Source organism: Xiphophorus couchianus, chromosome 5 (genome assembly GCF_001444195.1).
Source record: "Xiphophorus couchianus chromosome 5, X_couchianus-1.0, whole genome shotgun sequence".
NCBI classification, from domain to species: Eukaryota; Metazoa; Chordata; class Actinopteri; order Cyprinodontiformes; family Poeciliidae; genus Xiphophorus; species Xiphophorus couchianus.
In genome coordinates this window covers 1,644,379-1,669,932 of record NC_040232.1, presented here as the reverse complement: position 1 = coordinate 1,669,932, position 25,554 = coordinate 1,644,379, and the positions used below count along the sequence as shown (strand labels likewise).

At 44.0% G+C, this 25,554-nt stretch overlaps 1 protein-coding gene and 1 long non-coding RNA gene across 6 annotated transcripts in view; one reads left to right on the top strand and one right to left on the bottom strand.

Moving 5' to 3' along the window:
• Positions 1-25,554, bottom strand: part of glra3 (glycine receptor, alpha 3) — a 32,742-nt gene that overhangs the window by 822 nt on the left and 6,366 nt on the right. For 2 of the 5 annotated variants that reach the window (XM_028016968.1, XM_028016969.1), the window contains 8 exons: positions 16,262-16,826; positions 15,027-15,157; positions 14,368-14,435; positions 10,192-10,415; positions 8,580-8,662; positions 6,403-6,540; positions 3,965-4,179; positions 1,626-1,775 (listed from right to left, as the gene is read on the bottom strand). In XM_028016968.1, the coding sequence (XP_027872769.1) occupies positions 1,626-1,775; positions 3,965-4,179; positions 6,403-6,540; positions 8,580-8,662; positions 10,192-10,415; positions 14,368-14,435; positions 15,027-15,105 (957 nt within the window). In that variant the 5' untranslated portion in view covers positions 15,106-15,157; positions 16,262-16,826. Of the gene's footprint in view, positions 1-1,625; positions 1,776-3,964; positions 4,180-6,402; positions 6,541-8,579; positions 8,663-10,191; positions 10,416-14,367; positions 14,560-15,026; positions 15,158-16,261; positions 16,827-25,554 lie in introns of those variants that run through there. The other 3 variants (XM_028016967.1, XM_028016966.1, XM_028016970.1) reach the window with 2 other exon arrangements.
• LOC114144314 (uncharacterized) lies at positions 5,875-22,550 on the top strand. The gene is made up of 3 exons (XR_003595465.1): positions 5,875-5,885; positions 8,791-9,044; positions 20,056-22,550. It is a non-coding gene; the product is annotated as an uncharacterized LOC114144314 (long non-coding RNA).

The window sequence follows — 25,554 nt, the reverse complement described above, 5'->3', positions numbered from 1 at the left end:
AACGTTTTAAACCAGTTAACAGAAATAAAGTGAACTGTGAACTGTTAACCCAGAATGTTTGATCTGTATGTAAACTTCTGATTAGTCTCCATTTTCCTCAGTGAACTAATTACATGAATCCTGACTGACCTGTAAAAAGAGACATTTTGATGTTAAAAGTGGAATATTTTCTGACTTTCTAAAGTCCGAAATCTGAGCTGTGGAAGAACCGGTTCTTTTCCTGGATCAGAACTTCTCCTGGGTCCAGACTCGTTCTGATCCAGGTTTTAGATGAAATGTCGGATTTTATCATCTCAGGAAACTTCTGGGATTTTCTGACAAATTTAAGAGTTTTATCACTTTATGATTTCAGAAATTATTTTAGAGTGTAGAGGAAGCTGGTCTGAACTTTGACCTCATTTGTTCTCATGACATCGGTTCCCAGAGACTCTCGGGTTTTAAAGCCACGGGGTCAGAGGTCAAACAGATCCTTGGCTGCCTGTTGGTTCAGGAAACTCAGGAAGTCCAAAGGGAGGCGCGTACGGCGGCCCGGTTGGGTCATGATGACGACACATGCAGAGGCCGCTGTTCATCCGGCTCTTGATCCGTACGGCGGTTCTGGCCGGCCGGCGCAGGGACTGGGCCGGCTCCTCCGGGTCGACGGCGCTGTTCTACCGACCCACAGCGTGACGAACGGACAGAACCATGAGGGAGAAGACACGGACCGGACTGGACCGAGCCAGCATTCAGTCAGCTCTGGGCAGTCAGCCAATCACTGACGGAGTCTTTCAGGGTCTGACACAAGCTGTTCCTTTGACTAGGCCACACAGTTTGACCTGGACTTTCACAGACAGGAAGAGAACCCAAATGGACTGGAAGGCAGAACCAGAACCAAACATCTGAGTGCTGACCCGTTTATGTTCTGCAGTAAAAGCTAAGAGACCGGCTCAATTAACGCTGGTCCGACCCGGATTCAGATTACAGGAATAAAGTTAAAATATTAGAATAATAATAATATTTTATTTACACAAAATGATGAGGAATGATGAGCATCTTGTGGCGTTCTGCTTCGAGATCAGTTTTATAAATACGGAAATATTTCATGTTTCATCTGATCAGCAGAACTTTGAAACCCGGATTTCATTCAGCCGCACTGAGCTGCTCACAGCAGCTCTTCAAAATTACTTTTTCTTGACATTTTACAGGTTTTTTCCAATATTCAGATTAATTTTTGTAGTAATAATATTTTTGGCCCAAATGCTGCGTGCCGTTATGAACGGACTCCGGTCCGTTTCCTCCCTGGTTCTGGTTCCAGTTCTCCGAGTTGTTTCCATCAGGAATCATTAGGTTTTTGACGTCCGCGTCGAGGACTAAGGCCTCCAAACGTGGGGGGTGCTAACCCGCTGCGCCACCACAGCACGCCCCTCCATCAGGAATCATAAACAGAGACGTGTCTGGTTTTTACTCCTCTGGTTCTGCAGAGGAGAGTCGACTGAACGCGGGTCGGTCCGATCCAAACACGCTCTACCGCGGCGCTCATCCTGCCAGGATGAACGTCACAGCTGGGGGTGATCGCAACAACACCGGCCGACAGCCACGGCGCAGCGGCAGGGTCTAGCCAGCAGGGGCAGCGCTTGGTTTCCTACCTTGGTCTTGCTCTTGTGTTGGCGCCGGAAGCGCAGCAGCTCCTTGTGTTGCCTCGACACGAAGTTTACGGCGGCGTATTCCAGCAGCGCAGAGAAGACGAAGAGGAGACACACGGCCATCCAGATGTCAATGGCCTTTACATAGGACACCTGGAAACACACCAACACACACCAACACACACCGCAGTTAAACACACCAACACACACCAACACACACCACAGTTAAACACACCAACACACACCAACACACACCGCAGTTAAACACACCAACACACACCAACACACACCGCAGTTAAACACACCAACACACACCAACACACACCAACACACACCGCAGTTAAACACACCAACACACACCAACACACACCGCAGTTAAACACACCAACACACACCAACACACACCAACACACACCACAGTTAAACACACCAACACACACCAACACACACCGCAGTTAAACACACCAACACACACCAACACACACCGCAGTTAAACACACCAACACACACCAACACACACCGCAGTTAAACACACCAACACACACCAACACACACCGCAGTTAAACACACCAACACACACCAACACACACCGCAGTTAAACACACCAACACACACCAACACACACCGCAGTTAAACACACCAACACACACCAACACACACCAACACACACCACAGTTAAACACACCAACACACACCAACACACACCGCAGTTAAACACACCAACACACACCAACACACACCGCAGTTAAACACACCAACACACACCAACACACACCAACACACACCACAGTTAAACACACCAACACACACCAACACACACCGCAGTTAAACACACCAACACACACCAACACACACCGCAGTTAAACACACCAACACACACCAACACACACCAACACACACCACAGTTAAACACACCAACACACACCAACACACACCGCAGTTAAACACACCAACACACACTTCCCTCTTGTATTAAATTAATTAAATTTTAAAGATGGATGGCCTGTTTACTCTTTAATAAATTAGTTTATTAAAACTAGAGTTTAATAAACCTTAAACTCTAGTTTAAGGTTTATGTTTTCTTTAAACTAAGAAGACTAAGCTTGTTTTTAAAGTCATTATAATTTATATATATAAAAAAACAAAGATGCAGCTTGTTTTTAATAATTATTGTAATTATATCAGTTACATTTTTCTATAATTATTTTTGCAAAAAAGAAAGGCAGCTTCTTTTTCTAAATTACTAAAATTCTATAATTTTTTCTTGTTTGATTATTTTTTGTTTTAAAAAAGAGAAAACGCTGCGGCTTCGTTGCTGCAGCGACGGATTCAGTTCATCCTGGACTGAAAAGTGGTTGAGAACATGAGGAACCTCCTAACGGCAGAAACACAGCAGAGAGGAGAAACTTTCACTTCCTGAACGGTTCTGGAGGTCCGGCCCGGTGGACCGTCAGAACCAGAGGAGTCGGAACATTCTGCTCCTTCGGGTTCAGACTCTTGATGACTCCAAACTGCCATCTAGTGGCCAGGCGGCGGCTGTATAGGAAGCTAACGGTTCTGGTTCCTTTTGGACCGGCAGCTTGGATTCATAAATCCTGGCTCAGGATTTATTGAGCCAGGATGTTTACATACACCTGGGCTTAAGTAAAAATTATGATAAAAATAAAACGATTCCTGATTCAGCCTGCACCAGTTTATATCGAGGTCTGCAAAACCCAGCTTTTATTTTGATAGTCCATATTCGCTCATTGCCAAGCGAATTTGCTTATAAGCTAAATATTTAGTTAGAAAGCTAAAAATAAATGTAGTTAAGAAGCTAAATATTTAAGTCGGAGCTAAATGTTTCGTTTTCAAAGTAAATAATTAATTTGTTAACTAACTATTTAGCTTACTACTTATCTAACAAATTTAAAAAATCTTCCATTTTGCTTGGAGTCGTTCAACCATTTTTGGACTCCAAAATGGAGCCTCTGATGTGGACCCATTGTGTTTGGGTCCAAAACGGAGGACTCCATATTGGACCCAAGCAGCAGAAATGATTAAATTCATGACATTAAAATGTTTCTCTGGATTTTTTCTTCAGTTTTAAATCAGTTAAACAGTTTTAAGTTTGTTTAAATAAAAACTTCATGTTTAGCTCTAGAATTAATTAATATTCTGTGAGTTTAAACGAGGACCCCTGCTGGCCTGGAGGCCCGAAACAGCAGCTCAGTCTGCTTATGCCTGGAGCTGGCTCGGGTCAGTGTTTCGGTTCTGGATCCATGGATGGGGGTCGGTCCAAACATCCAACACATCCAGACATTCAGGTAGAACATCAGAACCTCAGCAGAACCGGTACCGACCTTGGGCAGCGAGGTTCTGGAGCCGGAGCTCTGCGTCGTCATGGTGAGCACGGTGGTGATGCCGAGCGCCACACGGGCCGGCGCGGCGTCCATGTTGATCCAGAAGGAGACCCAGGACAGGATGACAATGAGAAGGGACGGGATGTACATCTGGATCAGGTAGTAACCCATCTGCCGCTCCAGGTGGAACCGGACCTCGATGCAGGTGAACTTACCTGCAATGTAGCAGGCGGTTACCATGGTTACACTTCAGATTAAAGCATTAATATGGGGTTAGAAATGTTTCAGTAAGAGGTTCTGGAGGCAAACAGAACCATACGATCAGGGAGAACTGAACATGAGATAATGGGTCCGGTGCAAATGGTTCTGATGAAGCTGCTTCCATTACTGTGGGGCGCCGTTTCTAAAGTTACACAGTAAAACATTAACTGCAGTTTTTGGTTTATTTAACCTGTTATAAGAAAGAAAACGGGGCTCATTTTTCCAAGTCACATTTTCAACGTTTACTCATTAAAATGTCAGGTTCAAGCTAAATATTTATTTTCCAAGCTAAACATTTAACTTCCAAATTAAATGTTTAGCTGGTATTTAAATATTTAGCTTGCTAATTAAATATTTAGGTCGGTAGCTAAATAGTTAGTTTGCTAACTAAATATTCAGGTATGCCAACTAACTTTAGTTACCTTGCTAATTAAATAATTTGCTAGTTAACATTTCAGGTTGCCAACTTTAGGTAGCTTGCCAGCTAAATATTTAGACTGCTAGCTAAAAATTTAAGTCCCAGCTAAATTTTTAGCTAATATGCAAGTTAGTTTGTTGATAAGCGGACGTGGACTATAACAATAAAAGCTGGATTTTGTGGATCTCTATATAAACTGGCTGAATGTCTTCAGTCAACTTGTCGCTCAGGTAATGTTTTATTTTTATCGTTTCTTTTCGTCTGGATATTTTCAACATGTTAGCTGAAGAGTTAGCCACTGCAGCAACATCTGCCCCTGCGGTCGAGCCAGAACCGCTCCGGTTCATGTTTGATTCACTGTTAGGTTGGGGTTATCAAAGTTTGGCTTCCTGTTTATTCATTCTGTTCAGTTAAATATTTAGTTTGTGAATGAAATATTTAGTTTGGAATGGTGACATTCATAAATGAATGAATAATATAGTGGAAATATGACTTTAACACTTATTTTTCTCTTATAAGAGGCTAAATAAATCAAATTATTGCTGTTAATGTTTTACTGTGTAACTTTACAAACAGTTCCCCACCGGTCCGATGAGATTCTGAGAATCTGTTAACTTTGTGAGCGTGTAGCTGCGGGTCTGGAACAAACGGGATGAAACCGTTTGTGACGGAACCAGAACCGCCTGCTGCTTTCTGCCTGAACTGAGCTGATGGTTCCGCTGGACCTCCTCCCATGGCCGACTTGCTAACCGCAGAACCAAACCACCACTGACACCGTGTGGGGCCGGAGGTCACAGACACCTCGTCCACACCGGCCCAATCCCTGGGTTCTGATCGGATCTGATAAAATCATCATCCTGGGCGTCAGGAAGCCACTTCTCCTCACAGCCAGCGGCACCAACAGAACGGATAGAACCTGGCAGCTGGCTGGTTCTGACACCGGTGGCCCGGCGGTGTGTGTGTGGGGCCTTGCATTTGATACACTGTAAGGACCATCTTACTAACACATGCCATGCTGTCTCTGGGTTGTCCAAAATGTGGCCTGAGGGCCATTTGCAGTCCTTGGAACGATTTTGCATGGCCCACATCACAATTTAAAAACTGCTTAAATTCGGATTGCCAGGTGGTTAAATGCAGATAAACTTTTAAAAACGATGCTGAAGGAGACATTTTCACTGATGCCAGACCTTTTGCAATGACAATTTAACATCTTACAAGGGAAAATATGTTTAACAACACAAAGTATTCATCCGGGTTTCTGCTTTGAATTTTACTTACTTTAATAGTAAAAGAGATTAGAAAACATCCAGTGACTTTTACTCAAATTCAGACCTAATTATAGCCATTTTATTCGCTTGGTAAAGTCAAGCAAGAGTGAGGCATATGCTGTTCATGTTGCTAAAAATACACAATAAAAATGATCAGCCTGAAAAAATTAGGATATGGTTTGTAATTATTGATTATTGTTTTTAATCTGGCAAACCTGTGAGATGCTTTTTATGTTTTTAATCTACAATGATTTACAGAACTTTTGTCTACAGAAAATTCATTAAAACGTTTAACTTGGCAAAAAGTTGGGACACCACTGGGTTATGAGTAATGTGTAAATTACATTTAGGTTAAGTTTAGGTTGTAGGAATAAATGGAAGTCAACTGAAATGGAGGTCCCCACAAGTGATGATGAAACCAATGCTCCAAAGTCTTACTGTAAACCAGTGTGTGTGTGTGTGTGTGTGTGAGTGTGTGTGTGTGTGTGTACCGGTGTTGTAGTGCTTGGTGCAGTATCTCAGGTCCGACTCGTCCTTCAGGATGAACTGCGGCAGCGTAAGGCCCTCTGCCACCTGGACCGGCCCGTTTTCCTGCCACTCGAAGATCAGGTCGTTCATGGTGTAGCCGACTGGAAAAGGTAAAAGAAGCGGGTCAAATCCGGACCAGAAAGCTGCGGGTCAGAACCACCTCTTCAAGTGTCCAAATGGACTTTTGTTCCTGCTTTTTTCTGTTGGGTTCTGCAATCTCTAAAGTGAGACCTTCTGAAAGCAAAAACTATGCCAACGGATTTTAAAAAACTCAACAAAAGTGGGCGGAGTCAAGAGACGAGGGGCGTGGCTAAATGTGGAGATGAGGTTTAGAAGGGCTGTGGGAAAGGCATATTGCCAACTTAGCAACGGTGTTGCTAATTTAGCAACTCTTTGTTCAAAAGACCAACAAATCTAGCAACTTATTTAAAAAGCGCTGTTACCAATCCTAGCCATGTTGGCTAGTCCAGCTTCGGACTCGCCACCAGGGGGCGTGTCTGAGTGAGATGGTGTTATACTGGAACATAGTGCTGAGTGCTGTAGACCAGTGGCCCCCAACCTTTTTAGTGCAGTGGACCGGTCCAGACTTTGCATATTTGCTGCAGACCGGGGGGGTGCCTGCGTGAGACGACCGACACCGATGCTGTTGCTGCTGTTGATGCTGTTGCTCCTGTTGCTGCTGTTGCTCCTGTTGCTGCTGTTTCTAACTCATTCTGCTGCTTGTTGGCTCAATGTTGGCGCACAAGAAGCAACCGACACAATCCGGTTAAAGGATTTTCAAACTAAAAGATCCTCCAGACTCAACACATAAAACGGAAGTACTATGTGCCATGATGTAGACGTCTACCAAACTAGATGTTGGAACAATAGGAAAATTGAACGGCAGTACCCACATTCAGCCCACAGAGGGCAGCACTGAGAAACAAATGTCACACTTTTGCACAGAAACACAAAGACAAAACCTTTAAGGACCAACTTGGACATTTTATCTGCAGGAAACCAGTTGGTTGGTGGTTTAGTCCCACTTTAAAACCTCCAGGATGATTCCGTCCTCCAGGTTTGTAGTTTTTTCTTTCTCATGAAGAAGTGAGAACAAAGCTCAACCTGAAATGAAACTTCCAGTTGCTCTGGTTCTGTTGGACCTGCTGTGGTTCTGCTGACCGGACCCAGAGTTCTGTTGGACCTGCTGCGCGGGCTTCCAGCAGCCGGCTGGTTCCGCTCCAGAGCTACGCATTAAGGATGCACTCGGTTCTGGTTCTGAAGGTTGATCCAAAAGCGAACAGCAGGAAGCGCCTGCAGCTCCTTAAAGCGGCGGCGTCCTTCACTTCACATGATCTTAAAACCCAAACGCCTGCGGAGGAAACCGGGTCAGAACAAGTTCTGCAGGTTCTACCAACCGTGTTAACACTTTAAAAATAAACCTGATTCTAATTGGAATAAAGTGTGATGTCATCATCATCATCATCATCATCATCATCAGCGCCTGATGAAAAGCGTTAGGACCTGCTGGTTCTGATTCTGGTTCGACCCAGCATAGTGACGCGTTTCCAGACTGAACTACAGCAGACAGTTCAGCCTGACTGGGATTAAAACGGATTATTTTAATAAAAATAAACCTTTCTAAATAAGAGCACAAGTTAATGAGGCATCCAGCATCAGACGCGGATCCGACACGGCCCGGTTCTGCTTCCACAACGGTTCCAGACGTTCCTCTGACCCTGTTGGACTGCTTGAAAAATCTCTATAAAGTTAATTCTTCAGTGGTTTTGTTCTTTTCGCTCCATGTGTAACATAAAGAAACCCAAATAACATCAGAATTTTACAGGAAGAAAATAAGAAAATTATATTTCTGTCACATCATAAATGGATGGAAAAGTGAAGAATTTCCCAACCCATGCAAACCAATTCATTTCCAGCTTTTTTCATGTTTTTTCCAAACTCTTCCAAGTTTTTTTCAGAAATTTCCAGGTTTCATAATTTTTTTCCAGACTCTTCCAGGTTTTTCCAGACTCTTCCAGGTTTTTCCAGGCCAGTTCCAGCCGCCACTCAGACTCGCCTCAGCGACGTCTGCAGCATTTCCACGTTGAGAAGCAGAACGTAATGTAGCGAATGACCACAGAGGCGGTTTAAAGGGACTCACAGCTCTCCAGCTGCATGATGCAGGTCTGGACGTCCATGGGGAAGTTCTTCAGGTCCATGGGACACGACAGCGTCAGCGTCAGTCTGCAGGACAAGAAGGAGAAAACAGAAAGAGAAAATCTGATTACATCTTTCTCTCCGTTCTGAGTCAAACCAACCAAACCCTTTGAGCAACCTGTTCCCCTCCTGGCCTGTGGGGGCGCTGCACCAAGAACCTCTGAAGACACTGAGAGCAACTTCCTTCTTCACCAGATGGAAACAAGATGGAGGCGTCAGATTTTAGAGCTGGAGGATTTCTGTTTAGTCATTGGCTAAAGATCAGGAGCCATTTCTGCTGCTAACGCTAGGCTAACACTTTAGCTTTGGTTGTATTTACCCAGAATGCCCTGCTCTGCAGTCCACTTCCTGCTTTTGGAGCGGTCTCTGGTCCGCTTGGTGTTTACATTCAAACCGAACCCAGCCCGAGGTCAAAGGTCGATTAGCATTCACACTTCACCAGCCGGACCAAACTTTGACTAGACAGACGGACTGGAGTTGGATTAAAGTGGGCTGAACAGAACCAGTGGCGCAGCATAAAGTAAAAAAAGAAAAAGTTATTTTCTGCCTTGAAGAAAATTTTTTGCTCTTGAGAGGATAAGAAAAAAACACAATGTGTAAAATTTGTAAGGAATATAATTTATTTTATTACATATGTTTAATAAAATTCAATAAAATTAAATAGATCTTATTGTCAGAAGTACAATAAAATATGTTTTTATTGTAGGTAGAAAAACAAAAGAGCTTCTGACTCCTAGACAGAAACTGGGAGTCCTTTATAGCAGTTAGTATTTAAAGTTTAATGTCATGTATGTGCCGTGTCCCTGCTGCCCAGGGCGCCTAACGTGTCACATGTTATCCCGGCCCGTTCGGGTCGCTGTGCTCTGTTTGGGTAATCATGCATGTTGATGCGGCGCTGCAGCTAAAGATTATTCCCCACAGATTCATCGTCACAGCAGAACACAGCCATGTAGAGCCACCTGGTCGCCATGGAAACGCTCACTTCCTGCAGGAGTAAGGAACGCTGCGCCAGGGGCGGCCCAAACCTTTCTGGGGTCCGAAGCAGATTTTCATTTGGGGCCCCAACCTGTTAGCACCAGACGCTTCATAATTCCTGCGCTGCTGTTAGCATTAGCATCATTTATGATTAGCTTACATCATCCCAGTGTTATTATAGCCGCTACATTTAACTTTATACAAGAAACAAACTAAAGAAAATTATTTGGATTTTGAAATGCAGATTGATATTTAAACAAGTCGTATTATTTTAACTATTTGAAAGTAACATCAGCTGATAAACAATAAATTCACAGTAAACAATATAAAAAGTATTTTATATACTTTTTGGAAAGTGTTTTTCCATGGTAATAGTATTTACTTTGCCTTTTTCAGTGTTATTTTAACTACATGTATATATTTGTCTTGCTAGCTTGGTGCTTTGGGGGCCCCCTGGTGGTGTGGAGGCGTTTGACCTGCAGTGCCTTGTGCCGGCCCTGCTCTAATCTAATCTAATCTAATCTAATCTAATCTAATCTAATCTAATCTAATCTACTGTAATCTGAGTGATTTGGACCCACCGTATGGAGTAGAGCACGTTGCCGTTCTTGAAGATGCGCAGCAGCTTGTTGTCGGTGGTGACCTCGTGGAAGTGCGCTCCCTTCTCATTGGCAAAGAACAGGTCCGGTTTCCAGATGGAGTCCAGCATGGACGGGTCCAGGTCCAGAGAGTCGTCAGGATACTCGGCGTAAGCCAGCCGCGGGTCGTTCCACTGCTGCCGCAGGAAGATGTTCACCCGGTAGTCCTGGAGGGAGACAACCGGGTCAACAGAACCAGAACCAACAGAACCATCAAATGTGGGTCAACAGGGCAGAACAGAGCCAACAGAACCATCAGAACCTTCGCTCTGACGTCAGAGCCTTGCAGCAGACACGGCGAGTCGATCCCAGATTTTCTCCATAATTCGAACTCTGATGACAAGAAACGGAAACTATTCTGATCCAAACTGACTTTTCATTTGTTAAACTAATTCTGATCTATTCTGGTTTTATTCTGTTTGATGTTTTCTCAAGCCGATCTGATGTTTAATTTCAAAATAAAAGCCTATTAAAATAAGACGGTTTTATCCCCTCCCCCAAGTTTCCATGCTTTTATTTTGAAATTAAACATCAGATCGCGTTGATATTTGCTGGTTGTGTTCTAGAGGTGACACTCTGCCACCCAGAAGTGAGAGAAGTCGCTGGAAACAGAGTTTTTCAGCTTTGCTTAATGGTCCCAATTATTTCCGGTACATTATTTGTTTTTGCAGCTGCAGAAATACAAAGTGGAAACATGAAGAGATCTGCATGCAGTGGATCAAACATGAGCCGGATGGGCGCTTTTATTGTGAAAGCAGCACGTAAGAGGCGGCTAGCTTTACCGCAGTGGTTTACTCGTTCCTGAGTGTAAAATGTTCCTTCAGGTTCCGGCTCGGTTCTGGTCCATTTGGGTTAAACCTGCTGGTTCTGACTCACACATGAATGTTTCTGGTGTCGTTTGAGGGAGCGTGAAGGTTGAACCGGGCCTAACATAAGACTAACCTGCTGATCTGACAGAAAAGTTTTTATAAAACAACAAAACTCTGAAATATGAAGTGAAATCCAGGATTTCTGGATGCTCAAATGACAGAAATGAATCCGGAGAGTCCAGGAGGAACATAGGCTGTTTTAGCTAACATTTATCTGCCTGCAGCCAGGCGGCGAGGCCAGCGCGGCGAGGTCAACCCACAGGAAGCCAGAGAGACGGACCGACACGGCGACACCAGCTGCCATGAAAAATTCAGGCCCTCCGATAAATAATAAAAGTCAACTGAAAGCAATCTTTTCCTTCTGAAATGTCTGACAGGTTGTTAGCCAGCAGCGCGCGCGCACACACCCACACACACACACACCCACACACACACACACCCACACACACACACACACACACCCACACACACACACACAGTCTGTGGTCAGAACTCCCAGCAGAGCAGAAAGCACTTAGCAGTTGACATGCAATCATCCTTTCTTCCATTCGTCAAATATATGCAGCTAAATATTTAGTTGTTTGGAAGCTAGATATTATATTTAGCTTCAAATTTAATGTTTTTTTTAGCTAGCTATATATTTAGTTAGCAAGTTAAACATTTACCTAGCTAACTAAATATTTAACCTGTTAGTGAAATATTTAGATTAAAGCTAGAGATTTAGCTTGATAAAACATTTCTATTGCTAACTAAATATTTAGTGTGTTAAAATATTTAGATAACAAGCTAAATATTTTGCTAACAATAAATGTTTATTGTTTTAAATATTTATACATTTTTATTGAGCTAAATAACAATTATTTATCTTATAAGCTAAATATTTAGCTCGTATTTAGTTAAGCTAGATATTTAGCATAAGCAAACATTTCGTTTACAAGCTAATAAGCAAAAAATAAATAAGCTTAATAAAAAGCTAAATATTTTATTTAGCTTCAAAACTGATATTCTATTAGCCAGTTTAATATTTAATTAGCAAGTTAACTATTTAGCTACCTCACTGTGTATTGAGATTAAAGCTAAATATTTAACTTGCTAACTAAATATTTAGCTAACAAGCTAATAAGTAAAAAGGTAAATAATATTGCTATGAAGTTAAATGTTATATTTAGCTTCAAACTGACATTATAAATAAATGACTAACAAGGTGAAAACATGACTGTCAGTGAAGTTGTTCCCTCATTTCTCTTCATAACCAGACGTCCTTTAAGGCACGTGTTGATATTTCCAGTGGGATTTATAGTGCAGCTTCAGGTTTTAGTTGGTGTGAATTTATTATTGATAATCATAATCTCTGGTCTAATTCAGAGCATCTTAATGAGCCTCAGTCATCGTTGTGCCACATGGTTCACATCCAGCCGTTTGTTTCGTTTAACCGTCTGAGTCCAGCAGGAGGTGGACCATCAAACTGGCCGTCCGGCTCCTAAAGGAGAGCGTCTCTTAAAGTTATTAATCTTGGTTCTGGGACGGTGAGGATGTGAGTAACAGGAACGCAGCAGCAGCTTTGACTTCATGTCACTTCAGCGTATTTGCTGTCAGAGTCGCTCAGTGTCTCTGCAGCACATCTGCTATTCCTGTCCGCCCGTCTGTCTCCTCACATCTCCGTCTCCGTCCGCCGGCCTCCATCTTTGCCTCGTCTGGCTCCGCACTCGTCATTCTGCTGTTTCTAATTAAACTGAAACACCAGAACCGGCCGACACGGTCACCGAGCTGCAGGTTTACCACAGGACTCAGACGAATCTGTCGAAAACCTCCCGACGGCAGTGAACGCATCACTGTTCTCTTTGGAGGATCAAAGGTCAGACACAGGAAGAGGCTGTGGTCAGTTTTCAAAATAAAAGACTCCTGGTACCAGGCTGGTTCAGTGAGGTTCTGTTTGGCTGCTGGAGCTGAACAGATCGGGTTCGGTTAGCGGCTCAGATTAGGGTCAAGTTCCTGACGGAGACTGAGTGGATATAGAGAAGCTGACCGAGCCCAGCGACCTGGACCGCCGGCGGTACCACGCCGGGTCTGCGGTCCATCTGGTGCCACCAAGTCGCTCTGACCGGCAGAGCTTCAGCCACCGTTGTTACTCGCAGGGCCTCAGTCCCATCTGTTCATTAAAGACCAGAGGCGTTCGTTCAGATCATGTGACTTGGAATCAAGTCACGTAAATCTTAAATTTCACGTTTTGCCTCGGCGTTCCGGATGAAGAGCCTGGATGCTAACACGTCCTGGGGTCGGTTTCCTGGTTGCCCCTGGCGACAGATAGGCAGGCTGCATAGCAACATATGAACCTGTGATGAAATGACCTTTGACCTTCTGGATTGTTGGCGCACTGCCAGCGCATCCCAGCCCACTTTGATAGCTTTAGAAAACAGATTTCACTTTAATACGTCAGATTCGGTGCAGGCAGGATGTTGTTAGACGCTCCGTCATAAAAGTACTAAAGTTAAGCAGTTTGACTGAACTCTGGTTTACCGTTTCATCGCTGATGTTACCAACCATCAGATCGTTTTTCTTAAAAAAATTTGCTTCCAGATGTTTCCTCTTTTCCTTCTTTGCGTCTGTCTGGGTTTTTCTACTTTCCAACTTTTAAACTCCACAGACCGAGAACGATGGTGTTTTATGTCAAAGAGCGTCTGTAAGAAACGTAAAGCTGCCAGTGGAGGCGAATTGTGACTTTATGCTGCTCTGGTATGAAACATAATCTGTCTTTATGTTTATGTAGCCAACAGACTGAGTTGATGCAGTTTGGACCAGCGGGACGAAGTACACAATCAACCCAGTGATTAAATCATCATCATCAACCTTGAATGTGAGATTCCTCCAGAACCTTCAGGTTAGCCGATCAGACCTGCATCCAGAAGGTAAGGAGAAGGAAATGGATTCTGGTTTCTGTTTCCGTGCAGTGAAGTTACTGAAACTGAAGCGTAAACGTCAGAAACTTTGGCTCCCAGCTGTGAGGTCTAACAGCTCTGAGCCTCGGCGCTCTGAAAGCTGCCGGTCATAAATAAACAACGAATCACATTAATTAGCAGAACGCTGCGACGCGACGCGACCCGCCGTCTGTCTGGGAACCGAGCGGAAACAGGCCGCACATTAAAAAACTCAGATTTATTCATGTCGTTCTGTCAACAAGCTGCTAAGTGCAAAAAGCTTTTCGGGGCCCGAATGGGAAAACGTCCCGGCGCCTCGGCTTCCTGTCACTCACCATGGTGGTCTCAGCGATGGAGCCGAAGCTGTTGATGAAGATGTTGCAGGAGACGTTGACCGGAGGACCTGAGGAGGAAACCGGCATTACAGCAGCAGATCTGGAGCTTTGCTCATCCAACATGCATCCAACTGTGACACTGAACCGTTTCCAGGAGGGAAACTTGGAGCTTCAGGAAATGATTCCAGAAATCTTAAAGAAAAAGATTTTATAGTTAATGTTCACATGGAGGACATCAGCCGATGCTGGGCTTTTCTTCTGTTTAACCTTTTTGTTAATTAAAAAGTTTTGATCAAAGTCAAAAAATGTAAACAGAAATCTTTCCCAAATAGAAAAAAACTCTGATTCTAAATGACCAAAAAGAAGAAAAGTTTGGTCTGATTTAACTTCAGACAATGAAAAAACATGTTTGTATTTTTATTTGGCGTATAATATTGGTAAATAACAGCAAACTTATAAATAAATTATAGTATTAATGTATTGATCGCTTAGGCCAACCTGGAAATTATTAAATTTTATTTTGTTTTATTTAAGTCGGTGACATGATTTCATAAGTCTTTTAAAGAAATAAATATAGAAACAAGAGTGCAGGAACGCTGCTGATTGGCTGAATCTGGAACAGTTTAAAGCAGCGATGAGAACAGAACCGGTTTAAATACCTTTAAAGTTCGGTCGGATCCGAGCGTCGTATCCCGACGTTCTGCCCATCAGTTTGTCCAGGAAGTCGGAGGGAGACATGGGAGCCTGGCGCGTCCTGGCGGCACCGTCCAGCTCCTTACAGCGGCTCACGCTGCAGACACAGAGGAAGAACCGCGTTCACAGCAGCACAGCGCCCCCTGGCTGCAGCGGTGTGGTTTACACCGGCTTTTGCAGGTGAAGTTCATTCAGAACAACTTCGGTTTGGAAAATCAGAGGAATCCAGAGCTAACCGCTAGGAGCAGAGCTAATGGTTAGGAGCTGAGCTAACGGCTAGGAGCAAAGCTAATGGTTAGGAGCAGAGCTAATGGTTAGGAGCTGAGCTAACCGCTAGGAGCAGAGCTAATGGTTAGGAGCTGAGCTAACGGCTAGGAGCAAAGCTAATGGTTAGGAGCAGAGCTAATGGTTAGGAGCTGAGCTAACCGCTAGGAGCAGAGCTAATGGTTAGGAGCTGAGCTAATGGTTAGGAGCTGAGCTAACCGCTAAGAGCAGAGCTAACGGTTAGGAGCAGAGCTAATGGTTAGGAGCTGAGCTAACGGCTAGGAGCAAAGCTAATGGTTAGGAGCAGAGCTAATGGTTAGGAGCTGAGCTAACCGCTAGGAGCAGAGCTAATGGTTAGGAGCTGAGCTAATGGTTAGGAGCTGAGCTAACCGCTAGGAGCAGAGCTAATGGTTAGGAGCTGAGCTAATGGTTAGGAGCTGAGCTAACCGCTAAGAGCAGAGCTAATGGTTAGGAGCTGAGCTAACCGCTAGGAGCAGAGCTAATGGTTAGGAGCTGAGCTAACCGCTAGGAGCAGAGCTAACGGTTAGGAGCAGAGCTAAAAGTTAGGAGCAGAGCTAACGGTTAGGAGCAGAGCTAACCGCTAGGAGCTGAGCTAATGGTTAGGAGCTGAGCTAACCGCTAAGAGCAGAGCTAACGGTTAGGAGCAGAGCTAAACTTTAGGAGCAGAGCTAATGGTTAGGAGCTGAGCTAACGGCTAGGAGCAGAGCTAATGGTTAGGAGCTGAGCTAACGGCTAGGAGCAGAGCTAATGGTTAGGAGCTGAGCTAACGGCTAGGAGCAGAGCTAATGGTTAGGAGCAGAGCTAATGGCTGCGAATGAAGCCAGTGGCTATGAGCAGCAGCCAATCAGGAGGGAGTTATGAGTCAGCTCTAAACTTCCAGTTCACTCATCATCATCATCATCATCATCATCATCACCTCCTGGGATCTGAACTCCTCCTTCTCTCTTATCCAGCCCTTAATAATCAGAGCTCTGATTGGTCCAGCTGTCCCAGCAGAACCCTCAGGTACCAGGCTGCCGGTCCAGCTGGTTCTGGAGGCTCCATCAGGACAACAGGAAGCAGATCCTCCAGTTTTCAGCGCCACAAAAACAGAGATTTAGATTTTAAAAATCACAAAAATTATTTTGATCCCCACAGGTTACCACGGTGACATCACAGTGGGTGTCGACCAATCAGAACCATTGATGTCGAGTTCATGATCAGGTCACCTCGGGTTCATCCCAGACCACCGACTGCTGCTGACATTCAACACACACACAGTATGTGTGTGTGTGTGTCTCCTGGGTGACTGTCGATCTCTAAATGCCACCGTAAAGCTTGATGATCCTGAAACTACATCGCTCCTTTTGTCATCCGGGACGAGCAGAACCAGAACCTGAACAGTGGCGCTGCTTCATCCTCGCTCTTCATCCTCACTCTTCCCCTCATAATCTGTTCAATAACGCTTTAATCTGAGCCTCTGCTGTTGGAACTACGGCAGCCTGGAGGGACAAACACAAGAAAAAACCTCTTAGCTTTTATACCCAATAAGAACCTGTTTCACTGTTTCCTAAATTCCACTTTTTCCATTTTAACCATATTTATCACAATAATAACTTACTGATTATGGTGAACAAAAAGAATGAATAAATTAGAGGTAAACATTTATTGTGTTTCATAACTACAACAATCTGCTGTGGAGCATTAATGGTTTCACAAGATGTTAAAAAGTGTTTCCCTGTTTCCTTCACCAAAAATTATCTACCATATTTTTCGGACTATAAGCCGCTACTTTTTTCCACGCTTTGAACCAGGCGGTTTGTAGCCGGTGCAGCTTTTTTGTGGATTTTTCTTCAACCACCAGGGGGCTCTTCAGCAGGAAGTGAATCATTGGAAGTCAAAATTGGAAATCAAAGAAGAAAGTGCTGATTTTCATTTAGAACACGTGTCAAACTCCAGGCCTCCAGGGCCGCAGTCCTGCAGTTTTTAGATGAGCCACAGGTACAAAACACAGGAATGAAACGGCTTCATCACCTCCTCCTGGTGTGGATCGGTTCTCCAGAACCTTAATGACCTGATTATTCTGTTCAGGTGCAGCAGAGGCTCATCTAAAGGTTGCAGGACTGCTGGCCTCCAGGACTGGAGTTTGAGAGCCCTGGTTTAGAACAAGCACATGCTAGCAGCAGGCATGATGGAGAAATGTATTCAAACTCATTCCCGCTCAACATGGAAACAACATGAAGAAGTTGATATGATGCAGCTTTTAAGTGGAGGAATATCGACCTGGCAGGACAGGAGGGAAATGGAGCCGCTGCAGTAAGTTTGGCGTGAACGGACCCGCGGTTCGGCGTGGGAGACCGAGGGCTGCGGCGCAGCAAGGTGCGCTCTATAGTCCGGAAATTACGGTCAGCTCGTTTTATTTTTCCTACAGGAATATATGATTCAGGACGCAGAACCTTCACCTCTCGCTTCCATTGATTCATTTAAATGTTTATGAGTTAGCAGATGTGACTAGCTGAAGCTAGCTAGCTTCAAGCTAACTGCGGTTAGCTAGTTTCTTCTCTATGTTGTTGCATTCTTGTGTTTCTAGTTAACGGTTTGCTGACAGAAAGGTTTTGTCCCCCTTGGTTCTGAACCCTGTGCTAAGCTTCGAGTTATTATCTTTTTTTATTGGGAAGACGTCTGTTTTTCAGAAAGCACAGCAGAAACTAAGCAGATATTTCTGTGAAATTCTGCGTTTTGACTCCATTTTGTTTATTAAATTCAGTGAATCATACGGTTCTATGAAGGTTTATTCTTTCACTGCTCTGGAGCTTCCCGCTCTGACACAACGCCACGATGGAAAGACCTCAGAGCAGCGACTGTAGCTCCTCATCAACCTGGAGGGGTCAAAGGTCACCTGGAGTCCATCAGAGGAAGATGATTCCCAAGAGGACAAACAGAAATGGAGTATCTTCAGATCTTCAGCGGTTTTCCAGGCTGGATTTCCCATCAGGACGCCATGCTTTTCTCAATGAAGATTTTCTCATCACAAACTGGACCAGACAGAACCAGAACCAGAACCAGGAGTAGAAACATGGATTTCCTTCTGGTTGTTCTGTCTGCAGGAATCCGTCTCTCTTCATCGTGTAACTAACATCCTGTCTCACATGATGGGTCGACAACAGACGGCCCGGTTCTGCAGAACCACCGCCTCCTCAGTGAATGGGTCTGAAGTCTGATTACTCAGAGTTCATATCAGGGTCAGAGGTCACATGACGAGAGCCAGGCCCAGAACCGGACATCGAACCGACGCCGGGGGACTTTCTACATGAAGCTGGAAAAGATTTTTTTATTAAGAGTTAAGTTAAAGTAAATAAACCTCCAGAGGAGGAAGGACGCTCTTCCTCCTCTTCATCACCTCCAGATGTTTGACGAAGAGCGTCGCGTTAAACAAGCAGATTAATCTCATTATTTAATTTGTCCCGTTTCAGCGCCGTTTATCCTCCGTCTCTGAACGCTTCACAAAACATCCAGCTGAGATGTCAGATTACTGCATGCTGCATGCTAAGCTGCTTAGCTCGCCCTCCTCCTCTTCCTCCCTTCCTGACCTTTCAGTGGGGCTCCTTGGTGGTTGAACAGCAGAAGCTGCATGAAGTCCTCATGTTTAATGGACGAGCTTCTCAGACACAAAGAAACCAGCTGAACTGATTCAGCAGCAATACATTAAAACACAAATGTTTGATGTGGATTTTCTGAAAAATAAAGTTTCATTCATGCTGAGGGTTTAAAGGTCAACGCTGGACAATCATGAAGCCGATTCTACAGATTAACTGAAGTTCTGGTTCTCTGGAGAAAAGAAACCACCAGCATCCATCCATCCTTCTGTTAATGTGCTAATATCAGAGCTAATTTTAAGCTTAGCACACATGCTAACTTTGCTAACATTTAGCACAACTAGCCCTAACCCAAAGTCAATTTTTCCAGATAAACTCTAATACTCTGATTTACTTGGCTGTTTTATAAACTTTCAGTTGAGTAATAAAAGAGCAATAAAAACCAGGACAAATCGCCTAAAAAACCGTTTTTACCTGATGGCAACCATGGCACTAAATTCAAAGGCAAAAGAACTTCTGCTCTTGACACCACTTTGTTAAAAATGTAAATTCTGTTGCGACACCTCCAGGCGCTGCAACCATCTTCTGATGTCTATTTATTTCTCATTTTGTACTATTCATTTCTTTATCTTTGTATATTATGTATATACACATAACCTGCATCTTAACTCGAGTCGAGCAAATCTCAATCTGTAATCTGTTGATGACAATGATAAATAAATCTTATCTTATCTTAAAGTTGAAGCTTTGGTTATCGACCAAATACTGATGCTCTTATTTTGAAGTTGGTTAAGAAAGCAGTTTTGTTAATGCCGTTTGAGCAACCTGTTCCCCTCCTGGCCTGTGGGGGCGCTGCACCAACAACCACTGAAGGAAACAACACAAAAACCTCTGAAGACACTGAGAGCAACTTCCTTCTTCACCAGATGGAAACAAGATGGAGGCGTCAGATTTTAGTGTTGGAGGATTTCTCTTTAGTCTTTGGCTGAAGACCAGGAGCCATTTCTGCTGCTAGCGCTAGGCTAACATTTTAGCTTTGGTTGTATTTACCCAAATGAAAAAGCAGTTCATTTCCTGCTTTTTTAGCGGTCTCCGGTCCGCTTGGCGTTCACATTCAAACCGAACCCAGACCGAGGTTTGGAGAACCAGAGTTAGCTTAGCATTCACACCTCACCAACCGGACTGGACTTTGACTAGGCAGACGGACTGGAGTCGGATTAAAGCGGACTGGGCTGGTGGGAACGATGCAGTGTTTTCAAAACTGCGCTTGAGTAACGAGAACATCAAAAAGTTTCCCACCCTGCTGCAATCTGACTGCAGTCAGGGTGGGAAACAACATGGCCGCCAGCCGTACTGGAGCCTGAAGGAGCGGAGACTGGTGGGACGTCCTCAGATTGGACAGCTGGACTGGGAACCAGTACTGCCAACACTGATCCATCCGACCAATCAGTTGAGGGAGATGACAGTTTCTGAAAACTGGAAACCCTGAGAACCAGAACCGTCATCACCTCAGGACCCAGTATGACTTTCCGCCCGGTAACTAATGATGCTTCCTGGCGATTCATGGAAAATCTGGTCTGGCATCCGGACCGGAACCAGATCCCAGACGTCTGTCACAAGTATTCCCTTCTGCCTCTGCGATTATGCGACGAAATGATCTGATGAGGCCGACAGGAAAAACGAAGAGAAGAGGCTTCTGCATCTGGAGACCCTCGCCCCTCCCCCACCCGCTGCTGTTACATAACGCCCCCATCAGCACGTTTTTCCCAGGCTTTGACTGTTCCCGGGTTTTGACTGTTCGCTGCTCGTTCCCCTCATGGATCTGCTGCTAGTTTTTGTCATTCTGAAAACTTTCACCGGGTCGTTCCGGGTTCTGCTCTGCATTTTGCTCCAGTTTTCACCGAACAGAAAGAAAATCCACTCTGATGTTTCTGCAGCTGATTTCAGATCGTTTCTGTGAACCGGAGCGATTCTTCTGTGAACACTTTAATAACCGTCATGTTTCATAGCTTCATGCTCCAGGAACTCTGCGTGATTCTTCAGCCGGCGGCGGCGGAGCGTCATCCAAACACCAAAAACCCATTTGGCTCCGTCCGGTCGCTAAACCTCTCCTCCTGGAAACACGGAGCAACATCTGTTCTGCTCCCTGGATTTCCTTCCATGTTTGGAGGCCAGCGGAGCGAACGTTCAGATTAAACACGCAGCGACCTCGCCGTCGTGTTTAACCTGAAATATGCATGCTGGCGTCTTCTGCTCCAGCAAAGCATCTGCTCATTACGCGGCGCAGTCATCAGCTGCTGCTGCTCCAGGATGAGGTCAGGCGCCTGCGGGCCGAGCCGCTACCTCCAACACGGCCGATCCGCCTGCTGCACCCAGACATGCATAATGCATGACTGCATAACGCGGCGCAGGGGGGTCAGGCAGGAAGCAGGAAGCAGAGACGCTTCTGGAAGCAGCTGCTTCCCTTCGTCTCAGCAGATCTGAACAAAGTCTGTCGAACTTTTCACTGAACAAGAACTGAGACTCATTCTGGCCCAGAGGCGTCACCAGAAATTATGAGGGCAGCACGAAATTAGCATTCATGCCTCGCCGACCGGACCGGACTTTGACTAGACAGACACACTAGAGTTGGATTAAATCAAACTGCAGCCTAAATTCCTGCTGTTTTCCAGTGAAAAAAGCTCCATAGATGTATTTCATTCTTTATTATTATTCTTATATTTGGGTTGCCTGTCCGGCCCGTTTGCGGTTCTGGTTCTGGTTCCTGTTAATCAGCTGCAGGAGGAAAACAAACATCCTGAAATAAACCTGGATTCCCAGAGAAGCCTGGAGGATTTCTGGCGTAACATCCAGAGCCGGGTCGACTGGCGCCTGCAGCCAAATGTTCACTTAGTGAGAGGAGACCGCCGAGCCTTCATCACTCCTCTTCCTCGGCCCGCCGCCGCCGCACCACTTAGCGCAGCGGCAGCTTCTTCAGGCGGCTGACCCGCGTTACAACGGATGTCTGGAAAAAGTTCCGTATTTTGTGTTCCTCATGTCAGGAAGTGAAACGGATCTATGATATAGATCTATCACACAGAGAGTGGAACCGCTCAGCCTTTTTTCTACAAGTTCTGATGATTCTGGAATGAAAACCCAGAATTCAGAACATCGGATCAATAAAAATGATCAGTTTGACAGAAATGATCATCGCTCTGCTCTCAGCTCTGGTCTGGTCTGAATTCCTGCATCAATAGAACCGGAACCAGAACCGGAACCAGCAGATGACCTGATACAACCCAGATCATCACTGACTGGACCTCCATCCAGGTTCTGGTTCTTCCAGTCTCTGATCTCCAGATGAAATGAAAACTTTACTTTCATCTGAAAACAGAACTCTGGACCGGTTCTGGTTCTGCTCGGCCCAAATGGCAGCCCAGGCTCTGGATCCAGCCTCAGTCCACTCCTGGAAAGCTTGAATGGATTCTGCTTCATATTAAGGCTGCTGTTGTCGCTATACTGAACTTTTTCCTTCCACTCAACTTTCCATAAATATGCTTATATTCACAGGTTTTTTCAGCCATGAACCTTTGAGTGTTCCCTTCTCTTTCAGTTTCATTTCTATTTAATTTTTTATATATAACATTTCTGATTTACTGTCACATTTAAAAACTTTTTAATAATAAAATTATTATTTTTTTACTAATAAAACAATAAGATTGCAAATAAAATGTAACGTTAAATAATAGTGATAAAGTTAAATGAATGTTAGTCAGTAATAAACAAATATGAGTTCATGCTACAGTGTATAATAGGATAAACTGGAATTTGTTCTTATTCAGTATTTTTTGGATGAAATATTTGGTATTATTATTCCTGACCAAATTATTGCTAATTTTGTCAGGATCTGTCTTCCATAGAGTGGAGAGATCAGAAGGTAAATTTCTGCTTTTTCCTCATGATTTCCAGATAAACAGTTAAATGTTTCCTGGAGCTTCATCAGGTTTATTAGCAGGAATATTCCTGCATGTAATCCAGGTTAATCCAGATTCTCTGTGTTTCAGTGAACCGGGCTGCTGCCTGCAGCGAACCGCAGGTCAGATGTTTAACTCCTCTACGCTGATAAATGAACCGGTTGGTACCGGATCATTTGGATCCGCTCCGGGCTGATGAGACCCGCTCCGACAGCTCTGAACATGGGCAGAAAAAAAGCTTTAAATATTTATCAGAACAAGTTTTTAATAAACTGATGCTGGAGAGAAGCTGCAGCTAAGGAAGGTCCGGGTTCTGGACTCCGGATCCGCCGTCAGAACATCTGTAGTCGTTGCATAAACATCATAAAAGCTCAACGCTGTTCGGCTCTGGCTGGTTTCTTTCATCAGAGATGCGAGGAAACGGAGTTGGAGACGCCAACAGGCGGATTCCCGTCGCTAACGCCTGGCCTGCTAACCGGATGTTGCATCATGACGGGAGGAAGTGTTAGCTACTCGCCGGCTAGCTAAGCTAACAGCATTAATATGTTATTTAGCCTTACATAAGAAAAGTTGTATTCATTCATTTACAATTGTCACAGTTTCAAACTACAGTACATATTTATTTTGAAGTTAAATACTTTAGCAATCAAAATACTATCTATTTAGTTGACGATTAAGTTAAGTACGTAGTTCAAAGCTAACTATTTAATTGGCAAGCTAAGTATCAAGTTTGAAGCTAAAGTTAATAAGCATACTGTTTAGTTGGAAGCTAACTACTTTGCTACCAAGTTATGTATTTAGTTTGAATCTAACATTTAGTTTGCAAACTAAATATTTAGTGAGAAGTTGAATATTTAATTAGCACACTAATTTATTTAGCTCTAAGCTAGCTAAACATTTAGTTAGCTCCGATATTTGGCTGATAATTTGCAAATTAACTTGCAGAAGTGGACTATCAAAATCAAAGCTGGGCATTGAGAACTAATATAAAAACTCCTGTTGATGAGACTGTATTCAATGCTAATGCTAAAGCTAAGTATTTAGTTGTTGGACTAAGTGTTTATCTCCAGTATTTGGAGCCGTCTGCTCTGGTCTTCCTCCAGGTTTCTCTCCTCCATTTGGCTCAGACACTGAGGAAGACGGCGGCTGAGTAAAGATGGCGCCGAGCGTCTCTGAAATCTGCTGCTGCAGAATTTGTTCTGTCCTTCAGTCAGCAGAAGCTTCATGAGTTCATCCTCCGAGCCCTGAGATCCGCTTCTTCCTCTCCCCTCCGGCGGCGCCGTGCCTCCCGCCCGGAGCTACGAGTGTTTCTGGCTCGTCCCTGATCCGGGCGCCACTCCGGGCGACACGAAGCCAAAGCAGCGTCAAGAAGCGGCTGGAGGTTTCCTGAGACTCGTAACGGAGGATGGACGTTAAACAAGTCGTCATGGAAACCTGGAACAGCTGCTCAAGCCACTAAGAGCTATCAGAGCTGGGGAACTATAATCTGATTTCAACAGTTTGTATCTTTGCAGCTTTTGGTGGAATAAAACAAAAGGGAAAAACAAAATGAGAGATTTGGATTGTCAGAAAACGGTGTGGATTTGGATCCAGACTGTAATCCTGTTAGATCTGATCTCTGAATCCATCCATGACCCGTAAGCAGATTAACCCGAGCGCTGAGCCGACTTCCTGTCAGAGCCAAACAAAAACCAGCAGAAAACTTTTTTCCTGCTGGAGGATAAAAATAAAGTCATTATGCAGGATGACGGTGAAACCAGCTGAGATTCACTCAGAAGGTAAAACAGTAAGGAGGAGACAGAAGGAGCTGCGTTCAGGTTCAGGAGGAAATGTCATCATCAGTAACAGGAAGTGGAATACACCAACATCACCACAACCATCGGCTACACTTCTACACCTGACACATTCACAGATTAAACCCCATCAGCATTTCTAACTGTGGCTACAGAAGGCAGAACTTCAGTGGAACCAGCAGCAGCGTTACTGGGAACGTTGGGAGCAGCGCTGGACTTGGAGTCTAACTGCAGCTGGGAGGAAGGATCTGCCGTAACGCTGCTTTCTGCATGCAGGATGCAGCAGCCTGTCGCCAAGGCTACGCCTTTAACACAAATCCAATTTATCTGTAACCCAGTCCAGTTGTTTTGTCCAAACAGAACCGGACTGAATTCTGCCTGAATAAACAACGCAGAAAAAAATTCATTTTAATTAAAAAAATTCAGATTGAGCATTAAGAGCTGCTGTGTAAACTCCAGCTAATAATTAATATCCAAACTTTAACCTTTAATATTTATTAACGGTTTTATTTTAATCAATTCTGCTAAAGGCTGATTGCTATTATCCTGAAAACTGATCAAATTTAAAATTGACCAAACTATAAATATAAACAGGAATTTATACTGCAAGAAAAATAATACATTAAAAGCTATTGATGCTGAATTTCAGTTTTTAATGACAAGATAATTAAAATGAGCTGATAATTTTCATTCTGATGTTTCTGATGGAAATCTTGAAATATAATCCATTTTATGGCTTCAGTAGAAAATGTTTATTTACATTTTATTTATTTATTTATTGTTTCTGGTTATTGTATTATTTTGGATATTTAAAATATCTAACGTTTCCAGAGTTCTGAGTTTTCTACAAAATCATTTTAGATTTCCAGAGATATTTATGATCAATAT